This window comes from Stegodyphus dumicola, chromosome 1 (assembly GCF_044657685.1).
Source record: "Stegodyphus dumicola isolate Sdum_Otavi_A_Nest chromosome 1, ASM4465768v1".
In the NCBI taxonomy this organism is placed as follows: Eukaryota; Metazoa; Arthropoda; class Arachnida; order Araneae; family Eresidae; genus Stegodyphus; species Stegodyphus dumicola.
The window spans coordinates 154,526,809-154,553,638 of NC_140768.1; the positions used below are offsets into that span (position 1 = coordinate 154,526,809).

The window sequence follows — 26,830 nt, forward strand, 5'->3', positions numbered from 1 at the left end:
AAAGAGGTGGTGTATGGCGTATTGAGAATACGGCAAAGCACACTAGGGCTATCTGCCTAAGGGAAGGGATGCCTTCGTGGAGGACTTTCCAAAGGAAACTGGCTCGTATACACGTCACACATGGGGAAAACCACGAAAACGTCCATACAGCCATCCCGTTCGCGAGATTCGAACCTCGGACCGAACTACCAGTGTTCAGCGATTTTACCGCTCGGCCGCCGGTGGGCGGAGAATGAAGAGGAAGAAGAAAGAAAAAAAGAAGAGAATGAAGAGGAAGAAGAAAGAAAAAAAGAAGAGAATGAACAGGAAGAAGAAGAAAGAAAAAAGAGGATAATGAAGAGGAAGAAGGAGAAAAGAAAAAAGAAGTTCGTGAAGAGGAAGAAGAATAAAGAAGAACGAGAAGAAAAGAAGAAAAGGAAAAAGAAAAATAGAAAGGTCTTTAAGAAATTTTTCAAAAGGAAAATATAGTGTATTTTGCATACGCTTTACGTATAAAAGCAACGAAATCCGCTCAGCAAGACTAATAAATAGCAATTTCTTAAATAATTATCAATAAGAATGCTAAGTATCTTATAAAAAATTACAAAAAAAGGTTCTTACGACGTTCAGTTACAATAAAAAGTGCTCAATATTATAGAAGAATACCTTCCCTAAAATACCTGTTAAAGACACTACGATTTCATCGTACTGTCTATTAAATTATAAAAATTTTTGTTGCACTTCATTTATTTAAACTTATGTCCTCAAATTTCATTAGAGATATATTTCTCATTCAATTAATTCACTTCTCACATTGCGACAAGGCAAATTTGCATAAAAACTCGGAACGTCTTCATTAAAAATTGTAAACTACAGAAAACCTAAAACACCAAATACACTTGAAAGCAGATAATTTTGTTTTCAATTTAAATTAAGAGTTTTTAGGCGCAAAAAAGCAATTCGGCCAACGGACAGGAAGACGAAATTTTCGATGCAGAAAATTAAAATTTAACTTTTGATCCCACTGCGCAGAAAGACACTGAAGTTGGACAGAATCTGAATTAATTCAGTATTCTACTAAGTAACATAACCGGAAAATATATTGCAATCCCTCTTAAAGCAAACAAAATGCACAATTTACCACCCTATAAGTATAAAATTGAGCTCACCCAACGGGTAACAGAGTGTCAATGTATAAATAGATATACATTTATATATGTTTGGAGTGCCGATTGCAGCGGAAACGGCAGAGGTAAAACTACATATTATAGCAGTTCCATATACAAAATGTCAATGTTCTACAGCTACTCGTTTTTATACGTTCATACTTATGTATGTGCAGACGTCACGAAAATGTAGCTTCCTAATGCATTTTAAATCCATTTTTCAATAAATTTTGGAAAAACGAATCCTTTATCTTCCCGTATGTACAGTTTTCAAGCAAAAAAATCTTCCAAACGGATTCGAGAGAGGTGAAAATTGTTATTTTCGTTGAAGTATGATACCCGAAATCTTTCGCGATTACAATACTTTCATTACTTCATACAAGGAGGCAAAAACCCTGCATGTTAAAATAAACTTACTTCAATTTCAATTGAAAACACGTTACGTTAATTCAAAATTAATTCTTAAGAAAAATTTACATATTAGGCTTTATTATAAAGCGCCTTTATTATGAGGTTTGTTTTAAAATTAAATGTATTCACATATCGAGATAAAATATGAATATAAGGAAAGGACAGAACTTTGAAACTAAGTATTCTAAGCTTCTATAATTTTCTACTTATTAATTGCAACATCTGCTTTATTGCTTTAATCAATTAATTCCTTTTAAAACGTACCTTATTCTATAATTTTTATTAATAGTAAATGGTGTGGCTTGTACTGTAATGTCTGTAATGGGATAAAATTCTTTGCCCAATTTTAATTACATTCTGAATGTTTTCTATGTCTTATTATTGCACAGATAAATATTATAATCATTGCTAATACACAAAAACTTATATTAGTGTTTATGAGAATAATAATTTTGTCATTTTCTATTTTATATTAGCGTCTGGATTAGTACATAGCTTTTATCATATAGCTATCTATTATTTTCTATAACACATAAATTTAATTTATTAACTAAAAATGTAAAATACGTTTACTTACCAAAATGTTCCGTTGTAAACCATTAAATAGTTTTAATTAAATATGTTTACTATTTCATGTTTATAAAATAAAATGTAATTCACCAAGCGAGCCTTAAATTCCTTTTCTTGGATGTTATTGATTGTGAGTAGTCTTTCTTTAATATGTGTATAGCATAATTCGTGTTAAAGTTTATCTTAAGGGTGAGTGATAAAAATATGGACCAAAACTTTTGACATGAGCTAATTTTAAATTATATTTCAAATTTCGATCAAACAAAGAAGCTAGCAAACTGTGAAAAATCTTACCTTCCAACGACGTTAATGATCCAGATCGTACGCTTTCAGTGACCACTGTGTGCATTTCTTCATAGGCATCGAAGTCTTCAAAAACTTCTACTTTAGTCTCATGTTTTGAATAGAATTCCTCGATCTTCGTGGATTGTTCCTCTATCTGATCGAGTTCGTCGTCAGCAAGATCTTCGGCTATTTACAAATAAAATTTCAAATTTAAAAATTTCGGCTAAATACAAAAACATTAAGGATTAATTCCTGACATGAGAAATTAGTTTGCATATCAGCTATCGCACTTCAGTGGCTAGAGACAAAAATAATACTAGTAAAATTTGTATCGTAAATTAATAAAAATTGGAAGTCCTCTCAATATCGAGGTATATTTACAACCTCGATTGTAGGAAGAACTCTTAACACGGTCTCCTTACAAAATATTTTCTCAATCAACATTGAAAATTTCCATAAAATTGTAGAGTCATTATGTTATTTTGAAACAGGAGACAAGATTGAGCAATGCCCTTACCGGGACTCGAGCCTGGACCTCTCGGATATGCGCCGAGTGTGCTACCATTACACTACGAAGGCGTGCAAGAAGGAGGGAGAATATACCATATAAAATATTTACGGATGGGAATTCTACTCAATTTTTTCGGATGCAATTCCACCCACCATCAAAAATAACAAATCATCAATTGTATATCAAAATAATCAAACTGTGCTTAATATAAATACAACCTAGGCTGCTAGGAAGGATTACTGAGACGGTCTCTTTAAAAAATATTTTCTCAATATACATTGAAAATGTATATTGAAAAAATATTGATGTTTACAAATATTTATACTGGTGCTCTATCTGTGCTTCAGGCACTCTCCCAAACAGATGATAAAAATCGACTGATTAATGAAATAAAAGACTTGCTTAAAAAGACTGAAAGAAAACATATTGTTAAATTACACTAGGTAAAAGCACACAGTGAAATTGTCGGAAATGAAAAGGCGGACACCCTTGCTAAAATGGGGGATGGGACCGATAATTTTGATATCCAAGATTTAAAAAAAGACCATTGCTGAAATGGAAAACTGGATTTATACAGAATGGAATTTTTGCTGTGAGTCGTTTAATAACAAAACGGAGTTAATGAAAAATGTAAAGTTAAACAAGATGAATATTATAAATAATGTTGATATAAATTAGGGGGTGTTTCCAGGCTTATTTTAATCGGTTCCATCTACAGAATAATAATAAATGCTTACATGTGTTAAGTTTGGGGACGCCAGGCACTTCGTCGATGAATGTACGCTTACTCGGTGTGCAAGAGAGAAATATAGAAAGAATTTTAAGGAAGCTTTTAAAAGGAACTATTCAAATTTGAAAGATTTTGCAGAATGAATAGTAATATGCATAATGAAGCATAATGTTGCATAATGAAGAGTATAAATACGAACAAAGATAGAATTGGAATTAAACTCTGAGACTCAGATTTTGGACTTCATATGTTTTTCTTATATTTGTTTTTTTTTCCCTGGCCAGACCCACTTTTTTATCATACGGTCGGCTTGTGCCGGCTAGGAGGATCGGGGCTGTGCTCTTATAATGATAATGATGATGATAATGATAATGATAATATAGTGATCGCATAGTCCGAGACAGGCTTAATAGTTCCTTACAATCCTTGTCGGACCACAGTAGAAACGGCGGTTCTAGTCATTGTGAAGGCAGCTAATTTCCCCCACACTGTCCACTCCCGGGGTATGAATAGAGCGGGTAATTCATTAACGAAATAATAGATTATGTATAATCTATTATTTCGTTACGTTGGTCAGGAGCAACATAACTCGAATGTTTTGTGAATTTTAAGTCTTCAGACTGTTAGACCATTACATAATTTTTAAAATCACAAGCCTAAATTTGGGGTTTAAATTTAAAAAGTTATCTTCAAAAGTGTCGATATTTTGATATTGTTGGGTAAATGGGTGCTGGTTAAGATTGATTTTACTACATATCGAAATATCATAAGCAAATAATCTAATCAAAGCTACATCAAAATACAAATCCAAGAAGAATGTTTACATACTCAAACACATACCGTTTATCTGATCAAATGCATTTTGACTGCCCCCCTTTTTTCTTGTTGTTGCCATTCAGTGGTAGAGAAAAGCGTATGTTCAGATGAAGGAGGTTATGATAGACAGAATAAGCCTGATGTCACTAAAGTGAAGCCAAGGAAGTGTCAGCCAAGGACGTGACGTCACGACATATCATGGCCGCCCCATAACGTACGGATAAGATTATGAAACAAATTGTTAAATAAAATTACACTGACATTGACAGCAAATATCAACTTACGCAGGCTCGGCTCTACAGCCTGCGTAAGTTGAAAGAAACACCCAGAAAGCTGTTCTTGGGCATAATTTTCATAAAACACCACCAAAACGTTCGCTGATTATCCAGGTTTTACCATATACACATTTGTGTTTTAATTCCCACTGACATATTTATTATATTTGAAACAGTCATTTGCAATCCTTGGGGTTTTTCTATATACAGGGTGATCTTTTTTAAAGTGACAGTGTTTGGAGCGCCCTGTAGCGCGATCTAAGAGCCGAAATGGCACCAAACTTGGTATTTAGACTAATAAAGACATGGGAAAAAGGATTCCGTAAAAAAAACTTTTAGTTCGAAAAATCGCCGCTAGGGCATTTTGCGGCGCTGCTGTAGCTTACAATAACGAGAATTAGCATAAAAGACGGTTATCAAAGAAAAATACAAATGTTGTGCGATGACAGCGCCAGTAATAGGGGCTATAAAAGCAAATAGTAGACATCTCCGACAAATAATCTCAGCTGAAGTAAACGAGCTCCAGTGGACATGCCTCTCACGTTACCGGAATGTGCGTTACTGGTGGAGCTATATTACATGAATCAATGTAATGCATCCGCAGCTCTTCGGGAATTTAGAACCAGAAAAAAATTACGAAAGGGGCCTTTATCTCTGAATGGTCTTAAGAAAATGATTAAGAAGTTCGAGGAAACGGGGTCACTGACCATTCGCGCTGGGAGAGGACGTAAACCAGTAGCAGAAGATGTAATAACTGATGTGGCAACTGCAATTGTCGAAGGATTGCAGGGAACATTGCTGTACGAACTGAAACCAAGTGATTATGATAAGCGAGTGTCATTCGCTCTCTATCGTTTCTTGCCAGGGTAGAAATTGATGATGCTTTCCCATGGGGGGGGGGAGATGAGTGTCATTTTTATCTCAATGGGTCCGTAAACACACAAAATAGTACAAATTTTGGCTTCTGAGCAGCCCCACAGCATGCATGAAATCCCATTAAATTCCCCAAAAGTCATTGTTTGGTATGGTTTCACAGCCGAATTCGTAACTGGGCCATTCGTTTTTGAGACCATCACTCCGACAGGACCCCAAACGTGCACCATAAATGCAGAAAGGTACCACGAAATGCTGCAAACGTTTGATATTCCACAACTTCAGCAAAGAAACCGTCTCCAACAGACAATCTTTATGCAGAATAGTGCTCCGCCACACATTAGTAATAAGGTAAAGCAGCTGTTGCGCCAAAACTTCACTGATGATAGAGTCACAAATCGTATTTTTCCAATACATACGGCTGTGGAGAACGTTGTGCACAGAATGCACGGTGTTATTTCTGAGAACGGTGCTCATATTAAATGTGGTCGAATTCCTCACCGGGGAAGTTAATGTAGTAAATAAACATTAATAATTTAATTTTACGATTGTATGTCTTGATTAGTCTAAATACCAAGTTTGGTCCAATTTCGGCTATTAGATCACGCTACAGGGCGCTCCGAACACTGTCACTTTAAAAACGATCACCCTGTACTAAGTAGAAAATCCCAAGGATTGCAAGGATTGTTTTATATTAAGTACCAAAATTAGAACGGGAGACTTATAAACGTTCAATGCTGAATAGCTAACACGTAGACAACACCTATTAGAATATAAACAAAATCAACCAGAAAACTACGCTTATGACAGCGGCCATTATAAGTCGTGAAGTCATACCGTGACGTTTCCATGGCTTCATTTTCATTGCACGGGGCTTACGGGAGAGGCTTGCCCCACTTATTCTAACCTCCTAAGTTTAGACAGAAATAGAATATAAAAGGCAAATAGCCCTTTGTTTAGTACTGCAAAAGTAGTAAGCTTTGTTTTGTATTTTATTTCTTCTCTACTATGAATTGTGGAATTAATAAATCTTTGTTAATTTGCATTTAGTTTTTAAAAGTCTTATTTTTTGGTGCAAATGATAACTTTCAGAGATAACTAGAGTAACTCATTTTAGCCATTAGATAAGAGATAAGTGGTAAAAAATATAAGTTAGTCAAAAGCTACAACGTTCTTCTTTTAATATGTCAAATAGTTTATAAAATGTATTCTTTGTTTGACAAGTATATTAATCGGTATGTTATCGTTATTCAACTATTATTTAATTTCAGTTCTGCATGTTATCGGCTATTCAACTACTATTCGATTTCGTTAAATTCAGATAATCCGTATTCGACAGTATAATTTCTACAACAGCCAGATTTTGGGAATAATCAGATTTGTAATAATAAGCATAGAGGCTAAATATGTTACTCATAAAAGTTCATAACTTACTTTTTCTTCGGATTACATTGAAATGTTTGATACTAGGGATATTTGTTTAAACAGAAGGATGCCTTCGTAGAGGACTCCTTAAGAGAAATGTCTCGTATTAATGTTTCACATGGAGAAAACCACGAAAACCTCCCCAAGTTAATTACGAATTGCTAGTTATTACTGTTAAAAAATATGTGCAGAGCATAGTTCAAATCACTGTTCTTAAACTCAAACTGCATGCAGGTCAAATGCACGATCTCAAAATAGCTGCCAGGTCGAATTCTTTTTTAAAAAATTAAAAGCTTCCTTTTAACTATAAATAAATAAATAAATAAATAAACTTTAAATTTTATTTAGTAAGTATTCATCGAAACATACATAACAATCATAATAATGATGCACTGTTAATAAAATAGCGCCGTTTAGACTTGGGTTTTAGCAGTAATTCAAACCGTAAAGATCGGAATCTCCATCGTTACCGCGTATGAGTTGGACAACCTCGATTCTTGCGCCCTTTGAGTGAAAAATCAGTTAATTCTTAGTTTTCTCAGTTACAGAAGCAGTAACGAATGAAGACGTGAATGATTGGACCAAGATGATGAACAATTTGAGTTGTCTGATGAGATCATTGTAAATTTAGTCATGCACAGTGAAAGCTCTGATGACGAAGACTTAAAAATTGTTCAAGCCAAGATCAGTCATGCAGATGACTTGAATGGGATCAAAAAGACACTGTTCTATAACTATAGCAAGACTATACGTCACTAGCCAACATTATGATATTGTGACGCCTAAGCAAAATGGTGGCAAGAAAACGGGGCAGCACAATGAAATAAAAGTATGTAATTGATGTTATTTTTTCCTTTAGATGTGTGATATGTCATGCATATCCCATAGTATCTTATTTCTATTACAGGTACATGTTTTCAAGTTTGTACTACATATCACATTTAGTACTCTGTGTGAGCACCAGAATGAATCTTGTTTGTTAGTAAATTCCCTAAAGTATGTGCAATGAGACTTAACATTTTCTTTGTGTCAATGCATGTTATACGAATCAGCCTCGGTTCACATTAGCGCAGATAATAGGCATTCTGCTGTGATTCTATATGTTGATTTACCCACTAAAAACTGTATTTTTAACTTAAACAAATTACGGTAATATTTTAAGTAGAAAGGGCTTGACAATAAATGGTGACAGCCTTTTCTCATTCTTTTATTTATTGATTTTTTTCTTGATGCATACATAAAAATATATACATTTATATGTAAATAATTAGTATAAACTTCAATGTTTCTTTTACAACTTTCAGATACAACACCTTATAACACAAAGACGGGAAATTTCGACTTTATAAGTTTGAGCAAAAAAGCCTAGAATCTATCTTCATTACGAATTGTAGATGCTCATCGGGCAACCTGGTTCTTTTCTTACACTTATTCGTTTTCGAGTACAGAAAAAAATTTTCACATACTAATGTGAGAAACTTAAGCAACTTTTCTGGTGTTGGACTTAATTCCGCAAAACATCAACAGGAAGGCATGATACTACAGAGGCGCAATGTAGTACTTAAAGGATGAGAAAAGTACAGTACCAGTAAAATGAATAGGCCGTATATAGTACGGAACGAATAGAAAAATGATTTATCGATAGAATGACATTGGTACAAAATCTATCTGGCCAAGGAAGAGAACAGCAAACCAAGGAGTCTTAGTAAAAGATATGACTTTCTCCAACTGCAATGGTTCCATTGCACCATCTGTCGGTACTCAACACCAGATTATCCAACAATTCTTGGAGGTAAGAGTTTGCATTCTTCAAGAAGCATCTCTTTCAGTTCTCCAGAGGAATAGATCGTACCGCTAGTCGTCTTCCTAAAGCCTTCCTTTCAACACACATTCAATGAGAATTAAAATAGTGGAGCATACCGTCGAATCTATTCTGTGGCTCTCTTCGCTTTACAGGACCTCCTCAACATCATGAGTTCTGGGCTGCCTTGCATTGTCATCCACGGAAACAAAGTCGGGACCAATGCTCCCCCTCCTGGAAATGACGCACGTGGTGAAGGGTAGCTTCATTCCAATAAGGATCATCAGTAAGTAAACCTCTATCGAAAATCATAGGAGGAGTTAAAGCAACAAGAAAAATTCATAAAACAAATGAATATTACGCTGATATTTTATGAATATTATGCTTATTCTTGTTGCTTTAACTCTTTAAATACTATGCAACTTTTAGGACGGTGAGCGAACGGTCCACCTTTATGAAGCCGTCTGGCCACAGTAAATTGGTAAACCTGTCGTCCGGTTGCCTTGGGCACATGCTGAGCAAGTTTGTCCGCTGTCTGGTTTCGATCGCTGCTGCAGCTGTTTTCCTTACTCGACCACCGCCAATTTTTCATACAGCTTCGTTAGGAAGGCTATCCAAGTTGGTATAACAAACACTTTTATCAATTCCAAACTGTTGGGCGACAAATGTTAAGCTACCTTAAGCCTTTTCATGCTTGCCAATCATTCGACTACCTGCTGATATTTTCTTGTAACCATATTGCACGTGAAATCTAACTTTCACTTGCAGAAGAATCGCTGTAAATGCGTCCTTATTTCTTCTTTCCCTTCCGAAAAGGATGAAATAAAAAGTTGACATCAAACTGCATTTTCAAACCTTTGAATAAGATTTACAGTGCGGTATTTGATAATTAGCTCCATTGTAGATTATCTGAGGTGTTAGTCACGTTTATTTTTAACGGTAATGAAAATAATTCAAAACTAGACTCCAAACCAATAAAATCTTAACTTATTTCTTCAGATCCATGTCCTGAAGATGCTACTTAATTTGGGAGAAATATAGTCGCAATCCATTCAGAATCGCTTCGGAGGCCATATGCAGCCCACTGCCCGCCATTTCGAAACTGTGGTTTAAAGTACTTGACAACCTGTAGAAACTAAGTCATAATTTATTAAGAGGGTAAGGAATTTTTATTTTTACCTAGTGGTCCTGCAGAAAGTTGGATGGCATTCAACCAATCATCTTTCTGTTCCATCGTCTTACTTTTAAGCGTGAGAGGGAATCCTGCAACTCCACTTTTCAAGCTTTGAAATCGAAGTTTGAGTTCATCGTCATCGGCGTTGTCTACTATTTCCACATCTGGGAGCTGTAATGAAATTTATTTGAAAAATTATTCATACACGTGTTTTGGCTTACGGCATGCGTAATATTAAAAGAATCCAAATATTTTTTGAGCAGTTTAATGGACTTTGTTTGGTAGGACAATTTAAAAGCTCAATAGATGTTTTCATAGTCTGAAGACCTATTTAAAATCCAACTTTTGCAAGATTGCCAATATTTCTAAGGGATTTCAATTTGTTAAAAGTAACTTCACAACGACAAGTGATAGTGGGAAAATTTCTTTTTACATATTTATAAGCAACGCAATTTGTAACGAAATCCATTATAAATAGTATTTAGAAGATTGTAGAGTATCATTTAAGTTTCAAACCCATATTTTGTGTTTATTTCCTTTTCTATCAGCCTCGTTTCCATATCCCTGCCAGAATGTAAATTTCTAGCTCCAGCGATACTCAAATTAGATAGAATGAAAGGAATACTTAAAGGAAAGTTTTGGAGAGTGAAATCAGATAGTTATACTGTGAAGCTCTTAGGCTATATTTAAATTTTTTTATTTTTATTTCATTCTTTATCTTTGATTTAAAGCCAAAGTTATTGGTTTCTGTAAGCACTAGTTGGTGCGACTGTTGAAATTTATTTGGATCAATAAAGGACCTTTTACACCCTTTTCCTGTCTCTGTGGTTCTTAACAAGACATAGTGAAAATTCGCTACATGTCTTTTAAAGTTCCGATGTAATTTTATGCTGCCGAAGAAGGCCACACCCTATAAGATGTTTGTTCATTTTTTACGAAGCATAGCACTAAAAAATGCAAAATTGTTTTCTACAAAATATATTGTACATTCTATGAATAATTTCGGGTATTATTACTCTAAATCATATATTTTTACAAAACCAGACAGGAAGTTATTCAAAAACTACATTCAGAATTGCTCCACGGAAAACACCCAGACAAAACTTACTCGGAAAAAAAGAGAATTGCAGTAAGCAAGAAGCTTGTTTCTTGTACAATTATTTAAAGGATACTATAACAAATAAAGATTTTAGAGATGATTGAAGAATAATTATAAGGTTTTCGAGCACATTTACTATGTTATTATTATTATTATTATTTTATTATTATTATTTGCGCGCTCCGCTCTAAGGCACTACACGGAAGGCAGGGATGCCTTCGTGGATGACTTTCGAAGGGGAACTAATTCGTATTAACGCGTTACACATGAGGGAAACCATAAAAACGCCTATGCAACCAGCCCGATCTCGGGCTTGAACCTTTCACCGAACTACCAGTTTTCAGGGACTTTGGCAGCTGATGGGCCACTTTTACTATGTTGTAGCTCAAAAATTAGTCAATATTAGACAGAAAGTACTTACACAATGGAATTCCTTTTAACTCCTTTACTAGAAAACAATATAAATAGAATTACATAAAAATGATATAATGATATTAAGGAAGTAAGTTATACGGTAAAAAACAAGTACGAAAATTGAGTTTTAAGCTGAAATTTTTACTAAATATATTTATGTTTTAAAAACTATTTTAATATAATTCAATTTCACCGATTCTCTTTAGAAATTAATAGCTATAGACTTTAAAAGGGCTACAGTTTCACTTGTCTGGGAACGGAGATAAATTGTAAAAATGAGATAACTTCTGAAATACTAAAAGAATCTTTTCTTCAAATAGATGTTTTCGTGGCCTAAAGAGTTATTTATAATCCAGCTTTCTAAAGTTAAGAACTAAATTACTTCTTTAGGATCTTAAAGGGACATAAAGAAGATCTTCTTATAGTATCTGTCTTGACTTATGTATCGGAAGTTTGGGCTCTGACTTTGATGAGGAACTTTGGGGATTTTTGACAGTAAAATTCTTCAAACTACAGGGACTTTAGGATCAACTACTGGCCCGGTGATCAGCCCATTAAAGGCTGATCAATGGGCCAGTATGTGTGAAGATCACATACTGGAACATACTGGATCACATACTGATACATACATATTTAGGAAAATCTTTCTGGCAAAGCCTATGGTAGCCAGCCTTCGGGGTAAACCCCCCTCTCCCCAATGAGATTAATCGGTTGTGATGAAAATGACGTAAACGTTCTAAAGGAACAACTGGAAAATAGTTGCCAAAAGCAAAGATGCCTCGAGAAGGCCAGAGTCCACCCTGGGCTGTTGACCCAATGAAGACGAAGAAATCTCATCGCATTTATAAGTCACGCGACCGTCTTTATCAAATATAGCCATTTTTTCCACTTTTAACCAATAAACGTTTCCCTGGAAATATTTACGTCACTTAGGGATATAGCTGTGGTCCCCCAGGTAACAATTTCATTGTGTTCGAGTATCTTAAAGATAATAAGTTTTTTTCCCTTCAGGATGAAATCCGTTCCTTAAGAAACTTCCCAGCTTGACAGAGCTGTTTCTATTTTCGTGCTACCCTTGTCAGTTTCACTGATTTTTTTCCCCTCATTCTGTGCCAACACAGATAGATTTCACTTTCATTCATCAAATAACATTCCTTTTGCCGCTTTTCATTGCCTTCTTACGAGGTGAATTTTTACTCAGCGCTGCTCCGACCACAGCTTCTTTTCTGCATATAATGAACATCATCGACCATGAAATTAATTGGTATTTCTTGATTTAGATTTTCATTATAAGAAGAGATAAAATCGTAGAGTGAATGTAAATCGTTTACATCGAATGTGCATGAATATAAGGAAAACAACAGTAACGAACGTATAATAGATTTATGTATAGCATTGTCCTAACGTAGGTATTTTCATACAAAACGAGACTTTTTCTGATATGACATACCGATGTTTTCCATGTTCCTCTTTTGGACTCAAATTATGCCTAAATATTAAATTTTGCAAACCTCGGGGAGAAACTTACCGAGAAATTTAAAAATTTATCTTGGCGCACTTTCTTCAGGTTTCACTAAGAATAATTTACTTGGTGAAATTCTTAATTTATGATAACCTTTTTGTCTTTCGGTTTCATTGTACACAAAATGCATAGATGCGTCGTTTATTCTTTCAAATAATTTAACAAAGTGCGTAAACCACGTTTGGCGTTATTAAAGCTTATAACAAATATGCCCACAGCTCAAATCTATAAATTCACGTGTGTCTTAGAAAATTTTTGAATAAAAACTAATTTTATGCAGGCATGTCTAGATATGCATCTACTTTAAGATGATGGTAAAATTTTATAAATTATAATAAAAAATACTTCCAAAATTTATAAAAACTACTAAACAATTTTTTTTTAATCTGAATGCTTTCAGATTTTATATTACGCACAAACGAGCATTTTTTACTTGCATAAACATGCCCTTTTCGAGAGCATTTGGGCTAAAAATATTTAAAAACAGCCTATCTTTAGAATTTCCGACAGACAGTCTCGAGAGCTGGAGATAAAGATGCTTTTTTTTTCGTACAGTGTTGCCATTGCTCGCTTTGAAATCAACGAGTTTGTTAATTAAAAATTAGTTAAAATTTTACAAAATATGAAATAGATAATAAAACCAAACTCGAAATTTAAAATTCGCTCGTCCAGGTGCTCATGTTCAGGTGGAGGATTACGTTATTCAAAATTTGATTGCTCTAGGTAAAGTAGTTTTTTCACAGTGCTAAAAACATACAAAACATTCATGATGCAAATTCTTCATTATTTGTTTACTTTAAATATAAGACAGGGCGATAATATTTGGTGGCAACAATTTAAAAAGTAATTCGTCGTTTACAGAGAAACGCCACAAAATGCTGTTTTGAGACGAATAGTCCTACTGGGCTACCGCCCCTTTGGGCTAATAAATCAGAAAATATGTACGAATTCCATTTGTATTCAACCTAAATTTTGAATTGTGAAAGAAAGGATCAAATATGTCTAATAGAAAAAGAGATATTAATAAATACGTATCAAATTCAATTAAAATTTAGGAGATAAAATTTGAGGGCTAATTTTTTAGAAAGTACTCGTACGATTTTTTACAAAACTTTGCATTTTGGCACAATTTGAGTCGCAGAATTGAAATGTGGACAAAATAGATATGTTATTTCAGAAATAGTCCGATTTTAGTATGTCAGAATGCCAAAGTTAGAACAATGCTATATAAATCTAAGACATATATCCTAAGTTTCGCTTTCGAGTCATGCAAAACGAAAGCTACATTTGGTCAACCGGCGTAGTAGAACAGGAGATATAGAACTTTTTTTTTTTTTTTTTTTTTGGTGCGTGTGTGTAATGTGTATACACTTGCGTATTGCTGTAATCTAAATCACCGTTTTTAAACTCTTCCGAATACCAAAACTTAATTGTTGATTTAAACTTTCAACGTTGGGTCGTTAAAGCATTTCTGCAAATAGAGAGAGCTAAATAAGATTTTCTTTGATTGAAAATGTTTTTAAATAGGGTGTAATGACATACTTTGATGACGTATTTCACCAAGTAGATGGATCTGCTGGTTCCAACTCTTTTGTGATCCGTGATGAATATACGACCTTTAAACAGAAACACGAATCGCTCTCTACGTAAGTTGTTTCCGTCCGTTACTTCGAACCAATCCTGAAAATGCACAGATAACAAATCTTAAACATTTTTTCATATGTGATCACAATTGATAACAGTAATAATAATTCCGATAGAACAAATCTGATAATTTGTATATTTATTTAAATAATATACTTCTGAAGTTTTTTTTTTATCGAAACATGAAATAATTTAAGTTCAAATTTTAATATTAAATAAACTTAAATTTACACATCTAACGCGTGCAGCTTGATTACAAGCAGTTAATTGATTGGAAGATTCATTTCAGGTAAACTAAGTTAAGACTGCTTGAAACTACTGTAAAACACCCATGCAGCCGTTCTACAAACGGGACGCGGAACAAATTACCAGTGTTCAGAGGCTATAGCCATTCCGCCATTTATACACAAATCAACTGAAGAGCAAACATCATAAATGTTTGCTTTCTTGTATAATGAAAATAAAACAGTTGATAATTTTACTTCCTTGTACGAAGTAAAATATCATCATTCTGGGTATCATATTTCAACGAAAATATCCATTTTGACCACTCTCGAATCCATTTGTGCGATGTTTCTGGTTGAAATCTGTACGTACTGATAGAATAAAGGACTCTTTTCTTCCGAAACGTATTATAAAATGAATCAGGAGAGGTTTTTTATGTGACGTCTGTTCGTACGTACATATGTATCTCGCATAACTCAAAAAGGAACTGTATATTGGACTGCTATAACACTCTGTAATCCGGCTGGATCAACTCAGTTTTTTTTTTTTTTTTTTTTTTTTTTATATGTTGGCAAATTGTGCATTTTTTGCTCTAAAAGTGGTTAATTTAAGTTATTCTTTCGTTTCGGTTAAGGTTTTCATGCCTTTAGTTGATCTGCATGCAGTAGTTGTAGAATTATGAACAATTCAGAATTATTGTTAATCCTAACGAAGCCGCCATTTGTTTACATTTCTTAGTAGAATAGTGAATTAAGTCAGTTTGTGTGCCAACTTTAGTGACTTTTTGCCGAGTGGGACCAAAAGTAAACTTCCAATTTTATGCACCGAAAAATCGGTTTTCCTGCCATCTGCCAGAATTGCTTGTTTTTGTGTAGAAACTCTTAAAGTAAAACTCTAATTTTGTTCTTTTACTGCATTTGTTGTTTTATTTTTTTTTATTTTTTTATTTATTTTTTTTTTCCTTTTTTGTATTTTACAGTCTGTCTTCCAACATCAGCCTCAGTTGGGCAATGCTGTTTTCTGGACAGATGCTGGATTCGGACGATACCCGAATAGTCGGTGAAATCAATAAAAGCTGCCCGGTTGTCCAGACCCTGCTCTCACTTGTCACCTGTAGTTTACAATTCTTAATGAAGATGCTTTGAGCTTTTATGTATTTTTGCCTCGCCGCGAGCTGAAAAGTGTATTGATTGAATGAGAAATCTGCACAGAATGAGAAGTGCAGCACAGAATGTATACAGTTTAATAGCCCGCACAAGGAAGTCATGTGTCACCATCAGATATTTTATTACTAGTACTGATAAGAAATGTCCATAATAAAAATGGAAATTATTTCAAATATTTGTATTCTTTAGTGATAAAGTAGTAGTCTATAAATTAGATTACTTAAGCCAATGATTTTTTTTAATGCTCTTAGTTTAAAAAGGTGCTTAATAAACGAACATAATGAAATTTAGTCATTTAATTTATAAAATATAAAGATTAAAACTTGCATCAACAATAAATACGTACGATTGCGCGAGGTTCATTAATTGTACTAAAACACCTTCAATTCGTTTACTTTAAATTGAATTTTCACCTTCAAAATTTTAAAGATGATTGACAATATAAATAAACCCTTAGATTTTATAATTTACAAACTTCACTGACGAAGATTTATAAATACACATGATGCATAAAAAAAATTCTTCCCTAGGTTTTAATGTATGGTAGAATATTAATACAGTTTTTCCTTGAATTCAAACAGAAAACTTATGCTCAGTTACAGGGTGTTTCATATCGGATGGGACAAAATGAAAGCATAACTATGAATGCTCTACTTAATTCATTTCGATAAATCAAACTTACAGTGAAACTATAGTTAAGCAAGTTTCTAAAGATACTCTATGTGTGCATCTCCGATGATGCAGCAAATATCTTTGCGGTATTTCAGTTCCTGCCACACTCATGATAGAATATTCTTTGTTAATGATTCGAGCACTTCAGTTATCTTCTGCTTCAGTTACTGTACGTCTAGGAGAAGTGAAGGCACGAACACTTTGTCTTAACAAAACACATAAGAAAAACCCTAAGGGGCTAGGTCTGAGGATACTGGGAGCCAACAAAGCTGTCTGTGTCTTCCTGCAGAATGAAGCCGAGAACCGCTTGCTCTAATTGAGGGAATAATCACTGTGCTAGCAGATTTTGCTAAATAAATCCGTTAATCGAATTTTCCAGGAAGTAAAAATGACCAAAAACACAACTGTTGGAAATGGCGAAGAATGCAACTGTCGGAGTATCATGCTCTCATGTTCCATTGCACCATATAAATCTTCCGCCCCTCTCCTAAATCGTAAATTATGGCGATTAACTTTGCCAGAAAGTGGCTTCATCTGTAAACACAAGACTATTCACGAAAGCATCTACCTCCAGCTTACTTTGCAAATTCTCACAGAAAGCTTTACGCAACGGTTTGTCGAAAGGTTTTAACGCCTACACCTTCTAAAAGGTGTACGGCGGTATTTGTAGACGTTTCCGTAACACTCGACATCACGCCATCACATGAGACATACTGAGTTCAGAACTTGCACGAATTTTTGATTTTGCGGAAATTCGTAAAAACATTTGACAAATTTTTTCAACAACTTTGGTTTTGGCTGTTGTTTTTCCTGAGCTATTTTTTTTTTTTTTTTTTTTTTTTTTTTTTTTACAGAAGCAGCCCATGTCATGAAACTTTGTCAACCACCGTTCCATATTGCGACAATGCGGTGGTTCTTTACCAAATTTCGTGTGAAAGTGTCTTTAAACGACGATAAACGATGGTGTTTTAATTCTGTTCCAAAACGCAGCACGTTTACTCCACCACGAATGGCGGCGTTTGGATTAACAATGCTTCTAGCCGTGATTTCGTAGCCGGAAGATTTTTGGCTGGGTTCAGGTAAAACTTATGTAATTGTAGTCTCAAAATTAATTTGTTTCGGGTTAATAAAAAAATTACAAAATTTTTACTATGCTATTCTTTTTGTTCCATTTGACATGAAACACCCTGCTTATAAATACCGTACTTTGGCAAGCCGCACAGTCTGCTTTATAAAAACATTTTCTGCACAAGTAGCAATTTTTCATATAAACAGAAAATTGTCTGTACATATAAAGTTAATTGTAGCTGCCATTAACCGGATTTACTTTTTTGCAGAAGTTGAAGCAGTCTGTATTTGTCTCTCTAAATGCATTGGCTGTGTTAATTTGAATTTAACACCAAAGGAAGTTAATAAAAAATCTGAAAGTTTTCAGTTTGAGCGGTCGCCCAAAACGGTTTGTTAAAGATTTTTTAAGCTCTCGCAGTCTGCTGTTGCACTCACTCCTAGTAACCATTTTTTTTCCTTTTTAGTTTTATTATTAAGCATCATTTTCTTCGCGCTTACGCCATATACAATTCAACAGCATAATTACAAAAATTTTACAGCAGCATAGCAGTACATGTTTGGAATTTCAGATGTTAAGTGCTCGCATACATTTTTCTGTTTCTTCCAATCTTTTCTCTATTCATATCAATGTTCCTTTTTTTTACTAAAGGCAAGACTTTTCTTTTTGTCTTTTTATTACTAATATTTTATGCGTTTACTTTATTTTATCAAATTCTTGGCACTTACACTATATAAAATTCGATTCAACGACAAAATCACAAAGCATTTAAAAAAAGTATATCTTTAGAATTTTAGATAGACAGTTTGGCTCGCTGGAGATAAAAATGTTTTATTCCGTAATATATTGCCACCGTTTGATTTGAAATCATTGAGTATTTTAATCAAGAATTCGTTAAAAGTTTACAAAATGTGAAACATAAAATACAAATTGGAAATTCAAAATTCGGGCTTCTGAGTGCCCCCGTTCTGGTAGAGAGGTATGTTATTCAAAATTGGATGGCTCTATTTAACGTCGTGTTTTCACAGTGCGAGAAAAATTCATACATTCAAGCAGATTCTTCGCTATTTAATTTCTTTAAATATTATAGTACAAGGCCATAATGTTTGGCGGCAACGATTTAGAAACTGATACCTCATTTATAAAGATTCAACGCAAAATGCGGTTTGGAGACTAATTTTCCATTCGGAACTAACATCCTTTTTAAGCTAAATATTATTTCAGTAACTATTAAACTTTTTATGCTTACCATAGTAAATTGCCTTTAATAAGCGTTTCACATGACTAAGAAAATCACATTAGGTTTTATGATAACGAAGAAATACTTACATGCTTGAGTATTCTTCCTAGTTTATGAAGATTTCCTTTGTATCCCTGAATGGAATTGATGTATTGAAGATCAGCAATACGCTGGGGAATGGCTTGCATAAAATCGTGGGCTTTCTCTAAGTCGGCGGTATTTTCTTTTAATCTAGCTGTGTATTTAATTAGCTCCTAAAATGAAAAATCATCCAGTTAAAGTTTGCAACAAATTTTCATGATCAAAATATAGAATGTCATTACGGAAAGAAAGAAATATTTTGTACGAGTGTTTTGGATTCATAAACAAGAATTAATGCATTCTTCTGGGGCAACAGACAATTACTCAAGCATTTAGAATTCCATTTCGTTAAAGGGCTAAGTTAACTTTACAGAGGTTCTAATCTTCTTCCGCCAGAAACCAGCTTTAAATGGTGAGAGAGTGTAAGCTGTTTATCGTTCTTAAGAGTTTGGAAAGTGAAATTGCAGAGTTACGCGAAAAAAATTGAAAATGCTATAAGAAAAAAATAATGAATATTTGCAATGTTAATTTAAACGATATGATACGCTAAGCAAAGCATCAATATGACATTAATGCTGAAGAGATCGCATGTTTATTAAAGTAACTATATAAGTAGCTTGAACTGGTGAGGGTACATTATTGATTTTTTTATGACTTCGAAAGCTTTCATAAGATAAAGGAAAAGGAATTTCAAAACACTGCATGTTTTAACACAAAAGATGGTATACAGTAAGAAGATATTAGTCTAAAATGAATGATGGAAAAAAGTGGCATATTTATTTCAGCAACGATTTCAGTAGCTGAAATGGTGAGCGTGCGATTCACTTTATGATCTTCAAACACTGCACGTAATTTTGTTAGAAAGAAACTAAAACATTCGCAATATGCTTTAATGCCAAAGGCAAGACACGGTGAAAAGACATCCATTTTATACTAATGTTGAAGAAATAATATATTTATTAAAGCAATTAATTGTGTAGCTTAAACTGCCGAGAGTAAACTGTTATTTTTTCACTTGAAAAATTGCATATGATCTTTTGAAAAAGAAATAGCAAAAATATGCTAAATGCTTTAAAGCAAAATGCAAGATACAGTGAGAAGCCATCAGTCTGACATAAATGTTGAATAAATGATTACAGAAGTATGTAGTTTACAAGATCTCATGAAGTGGCAGAAACACCAGAAGAAACTGCTTTCTATATTCATATGTATTCTTTCAAAGATACTTATTTGAATGAATGCCCCCTACATTATTCTTTAGACAATTCCTTTATGAGTAGCTGCAGTGGAGAGGAGTTTCCTAAGTCTAAATTGTTAAAAATGTCTTTCAGGTCATGGTTTTATCAAGAAAGGCCGAATTTCCTTGTAGTTCCGCCGGCAGAAAATTATATTCTAAAAAATATCAGAGTAATGATATCATCAACGACATCTCCTTACTAAAGTCAAGTAGATTTCCTTCGTAACAGATTGCAAACGTTAAATTATTGTACTTTTAATTAACTAAATAAAAGCCTATTTTGTTTCGATATACTAACAGATATAATCATTAATAAGGAAAGCTAACCGTACTGATTGCCTAGGACCCTGAAAATGGAGGAATCAGACTTCCTTGAGGCTTTTTCAATGACTTTTGGAAGTATAGTGATGGAACTGACTCCTGATTTCTCAATGTGAAATTATAAGCAAATAGAATTTGTAATTGCTATACCACTCTAAAATGCAAGCTCTTCTGCATCAGGCATTAACTAATGTAAATTAGATACATACTATAATTTACTGGAAGTTAGCTGAAAAGTTTTCTATTAATTTCTCTTTGATGTACTTTAAATATCATGTAAGACGGGAAATTTTTATCAATTTTTCCCTCTCCTTCATCATTTATTTCTGATAAGTTAATAACGATTAAAATATAAAATTTGCTTTAAGTTTTATTTCAAATTCAGATTTAAATAAAAGAATTCGACGAATAGTTTATTTACCTTAAGCAACAACTGGTAATCGCTTATCCTTTGGATTGGCAGTTTGAGATGCTCTGACAGGGATTTTTCGTCTTGTATTTTCTTGCTGAATTCCTGAAGTAATAGAGCCACATAAACATTGTTATACCAAACAGAATCTCCATTTCATAATTACATAAAATCAATGCATTAGTGACAAATTGTATTCATTTATAAAATCTTAAATTCTTAAAATTTCAAGGTAGTTTATCGCATACAAAAATATTCATAAATACAGTTTTATCACCTACTTAACAATGAATTTTAACGAAGAGAATAGTTAATTTTTACAGTTGTTTTATGACAAATATTGAAATAATCAACAATTCAAAAAATTATCATTCTTTCACAATTTGTTTGACAAAATATTCGTCTGTCCTTAAAATACTGAAACAAGTACTGCCTTTCTCTAATATATTTTTTAAGATATTATTAAAATAATTACGTTTATTTCTGAAATGTTACTTTTAAAATAAAATTTCAAAAATATTAAATTTCTTTAAACTTCAGCGTTGTTAAAACATTATAAATACCTAAATTAATTTATTTCCAAAATGTTATTAAAAATGCTCTTTTTAAGATTATTCATTAAATGAATTAAATTAATTTAGAAACATCATCAAATTAAATTAAATCATGAAATTAAAATTACTATTACTTCAAAATTGTGTAACATCAGGAATTATTTCTATATCGTAAAATCAAAAGTATTATTTTTAAATTAATTAGAAATATCATCAAATTAAATCGATTTAGAAACAATTTCAAACTAAACATCATCAAAATTACCCAAATTACAATTATATTACAAAATTATTATTTAAAGCGATATGAAATTAAATTGGTTTAGAAACCTCATCAAATTACACACTCTCAAAATTACCAATACTAGTTTAGAAGTATCTTTATTATCAAAATTAACTTCGGAAACAATTTTTGTTTAAATAGTTCACAGAAGTCATTTGAAATATTAAATCAAAATAAAATCTCTGCACCAAAAATTCCATTTAAGTTACAGCTCTATTGGAATTGAATAAAATATCTTAGCAAAACATATATTCAAAATACTGAATAGTGTTGCCAGCGTACAGTTTCGTAATAGATTAAATGCACACAGAACTGAGGGCAGCTTGATAAAATTTACTTTACCAAAAGAAACACTTTCACAGTTCTGGAACTTTCCACAAAAGTACTCCTACAACTCTGCATCACAGACTACCATCAATAATTGCACTTTAAACTGCTAAGAACGTTAAACACAACGCAATGTAAAGCGCATCTAAAGAGCGAAGCGAATACAGATATGTCAATACATCGAATTCAGCTCTGAATTAACAACTGAGAGCCTCTCCAGTCTTATACAGTTGTCATCCAGCTGCCGAGAAATCTCTATTAAATTTCATTTTTCGAAATTACTGGAAGGCATACAAAGTTACATCTGAAGGCCGGAAACGATTACAGCTGCATATAGTGATCATTTATTCAACAACAATACCTATAACAGTTAGGCAGGGACCGGAACAAAATGTTGCCAAAGGGTCGCCAAGTTTGTTGATTTTTGGCGATTTCTTGCCGAATTTGGTGGCAAAAATTAGTCGCCAAAACCTTCGCCAGCTTAGCGATATCTCGTCAATTTAGCGAAGTAGTTATTTTCTGAATGTTAAATAGGCTTGCCCTGTATTCTAATTTTTTCGGCAGAGCATTGTTTGTTAAGAATTTCATGTTACGCTATTAAAAAAAAAAAAGAAAACCACTTGAATTTCACTGATAATTTTACTAAAATTATTTACATGTATATAAAACTCGTAACAAGAGATATAATAACATATACAATGACTCACATCGAAATACTCTTTGAGAGGCCCAGATTGCAGGAGAGCTTGTGCTTCTGGTTCATCTCTGCAATAGGAAACGTGCATGTCAAAGTCGCGTTCCTATAAAAGAGATAATAGAATAAAATAAATACCAATTAATTCGTGCGTCGGCGAATATTGGATTACACACTTCGAAATCTAGGACTTGAAGACAAAATGTTTGAAAGCGGAGCGGTAAAAAAAGTGCGCCACGTATTTTTTTGCTTGTCCCTCAATTAACGGGGATGCGTTCCAAGATTTTTTTTTTTTTTAATTTTTTCTTTAATTTTAAACTAGAGTGAAAATGGCGTAAATGGGGGTCTTGCATTACCTCTAATTCTTTTTCTTCACAGTTTCTTTCGATCGAGAGTTTTTTTAGGTTATTCTTTTATTGCGGTTTCTTCTTTGAATTTTTTTTTTTTTTTTTTTTTTTTTTTTTGTGCTTCCCTTTTTTTTGTGTACGTATGTATTAGAAAACTCATAGAAAGAACTCTTTGTAAATGATAGTTGTATCTGAAAAAAGCAGAGAATAGTAGTAACGAAGCATCTGAGCTTTTAAGTATCTGAGCAGATAATTCATTTCGCACATTTACCTCAAAACAGCAATGATAGAAAAGTTCTGAACAAACGTAAAAGTTTAGGAGACAAAACTTACGGGAAAATTATATAAAGGCTAATTAATCTCTACAGAAATTCTTTTGGAATATGCACGCTGTATGAAAATACTTTTTTATAAAATTATATAAAAATGTTCTATATTTATTTTTTATATATTCTTTTATAGAAAATTTATAAATCTATATTTGTATTTTTATATTATTTATATTTTCACAGAAATTTTATAAATCTACATTTTTTTATATATTATTCATACTTTTACAGAAATTTTATAAATCTATATTTTTTATATATTAATTATTTTTTTATAGAAATTGTATAAATCTATATTTTTGGGGTTAGTTAACGGATACGTAAATGTATTTAATTGTGCGATTAATATATTGTACTACACTTTCAATATATTGAACTTTAATATTGTTAATCGTGTCTGCTAGCTATTTGCCATTATTTAAAATGCAATTGTGTGTCTAAAATTATAGGTCGCGTTTAGCACCCCCTGATCTTCTACCACTTATGACGATTAACCTAATGGTAAAGGTGTGGTTCCCGTCTTCCCCGTTCCTAAACTTAAACCTAAGAAATTTGTCATTTAAAAATAAATGATATTTTACTATCAAGCTGGTCATGCTTCGTCTAAATTTCCATCGGATCTTTCCGCTCCTGAATCACCTAATGTCGATCTAGCCATATAGGCGGAAGACACAGCCATCATCTCTCAACATTCCAGCACCATCACGGTAATCTCTGGCCTGCAGAATTATCTTTCAAGCCTAGAGCTCTGGCCCGGACTGTGGAAGATCAAAACTAATGTCGCGAAATGCGCTGCCACTTTTTATATCCGTTGGGGTTTGCTAGGGGGACGAATCGCCTCGAAGCTATCACTCAACCCGTTCACTGCCCCCCGATTGAGCCATGTAGGTAGGAAAGGGAGGAGGGGCCATTCCGCGCTAGAAGTGAAGTACTGCTTTGAAGCTTGGGTCACCAGACGGGGTGTTATTTGTTTACATTCAGAAGCTCGCTTGACAAGATTCTGATAGTATTTCGACACACGACAGTTCCATAGAAATCGAAAAAGGGACACTCTCGCATGAAAGAAACATTCATAGTGCGATGGATAATAGCAATTTGTATAGTTTACTGACATTTACGCAAAAATCACATCTTGGTTATTTTTCGATAACTAACAACAGCGATTTTGATTATGAATTTGTTTTATAAAATTCTAAGCTGTTGCACTACAAAAATATAGATTTTAAGAAAATTGCTAAAAGAGATCTGCCAAAATTTATTTTCTAGAAGATTTGAAAAGTTTGAAACTTGATGGCTAAATGTAAATATAAAATTATGTATGTTAAAATATTTGTAATTAGGCACATAGGTCAGATTAAGTTTTTATTAAATAGAGTAACGCATGCAAGGGCTATCTGCCTAAAGAGAGAGATGCCATCGTGGAGGAATTTTGAAGAAAAACTGACCTTTGAGTGGGTATTAAAAATAATACTTATAATTTTCATTCAAATTATATTCATATATATTTTTTATGTAAAACTTTCGCGTGTATGCTAAATTAGTGTAAATTACTTTACACGAAAAATATAGTGAATGCACAGAAATTAAAGATTTGCACATGCGGAAATGATAAATAGGAAATATGTATGGGTATTTATGCATGTGCTTGCAAAAAGCATGTATCTGCCTTTGACAAAATACTTAAATATTCATTAAATTATTTATAAATGTATTTGAAATGAAGAATTTATTCACTTATAAAAAACTGTGAAAGTACTGTGAAGAAATCTAATGATTAAATGTATCTAATTTATAATGATTATAAATATTATCTAAATATATAATAACCTTAATATTGAATTGTAAACATAAATTGAAATCCTGTTGACAAATACGTTATAAAACTATTTAAGCAAGAATTGTTCGTATTGGAAAGCAATCTGTTAAAAGGTATTGTAAAGCAAATGCTATGAGATGCGCACTTAAGAACGTAATAAAGAGTTTTGGAATATGTATTGTTGAAATGAAGGGTAAAAAAAAAATCTGATAAGTATAATTAAAAGAATTATTCCCTTTACATTTTATAATAACTCAGTTACAAGTTTTAAATAATACTTAAAAAAAAAAAAAAAAAAACTTATTTTATTCCCTTTCAGAAATGTTCAGAGAAAGTCAAATACTATTTAATACCTATTTAATTATTAGGAATTAGCGAAATACTTTAAATAAGTATTTCGCTAATTCCTAATAATTCTCTAATTTAAAATTAACCGAATAGAGCATTAATTATAAATTGACTTACATTTTTCGATTTAAAAGAAGCCAAAAAATCATGTCATATTTAAGAAAGTATTTTAGGAAGAAGCTCTATAAATAGAAAAGAAATTATGCATAATTTTAATATTAATAATACAATAAACTTTGATCTTAATTTTTGTACCTTAACCGAATAAAATCGAATTACCTTAATTTTTTTTCTAATGTAATTAACGAAAACTTGTGAAAATATTTCATTCAAATTAAACCATTCTGAGAAAACTGTCCTGTGAAAAGTATAGCATTTAATTCCGTTCAGAATGAAATGTTGTTTAAAAATATGTTGTTTTCACATACTTAGGACTCTGAAGTGTTGTAGAAAAAGAAAATGTATACATTTATATGTATATTTGCGACGTAATTACAAAATATTTACACCCGAACGCGTCAAATCCCATAGAACTCAATGGTAAATGACCAATGTTTTGGTCACCACGTAGGGATCGCCGGTGCTTCAGAGCAGGGTACGGAGAAACTTGTTTAGGGCGACTCCTTCTTACTTCCTACCTCCATGGATTGAGCGAATTCGATTTTCTTTCAGCTTCGTTCTGGGTCATTCTCTTTGTCCCGTAATCCTGCAATTATTATTTCTTTCAACCGTAAGCGGTTGTAATTTAAACGTAAGCACCTCTCTGCTAAAGAGGTTCTTATGCACATGTATCTTATTTAACCTCAATCACTTTAAAAGTATTTCTTTAATTTATTACTATCATATCATAAAACTTAAAGCTATTAACTTTCTGAAACCGGCAGTACAGCATTTGTACCGGGAAAATGACTTTCTTTAACGTTGGCTGTGGTACAACTGTCGTACCAGCCATCCCCTCCCTATTTTAGAGAATCGCCTATCTGTATATCTCTGGGTAGTCCATTGTCGCTGCTCAGAATA

At 33.0% G+C, this 26,830-nt stretch overlaps 1 protein-coding gene across 5 annotated transcripts in view; it reads right to left on the reverse strand.

The window, feature by feature from the left end:
- Window positions 1–26,830, reverse strand: part of LOC118200338 (protein Obscurin-like) — a 500,451-nt gene that overhangs the window by 354,589 nt on the left and 119,032 nt on the right. For all 5 annotated transcript variants that reach the window (XM_085822284.1, XM_085822292.1, XM_085822266.1 and 2 more), the window contains 6 exons: window positions 22,984–23,076; window positions 21,125–21,217; window positions 19,154–19,318; window positions 14,594–14,731; window positions 10,022–10,187; window positions 2,421–2,597 (listed from right to left, as the gene is read on the reverse strand). In XM_085822284.1, coding sequence (XP_085678410.1) covers window positions 2,421–2,597; window positions 10,022–10,187; window positions 14,594–14,731; window positions 19,154–19,318; window positions 21,125–21,217; window positions 22,984–23,076 — 832 coding nt within the window. The remainder of the gene's footprint in view (window positions 1–2,420; window positions 2,598–10,021; window positions 10,188–14,593; window positions 14,732–19,153; window positions 19,319–21,124; window positions 21,218–22,983; window positions 23,077–26,830) is intronic.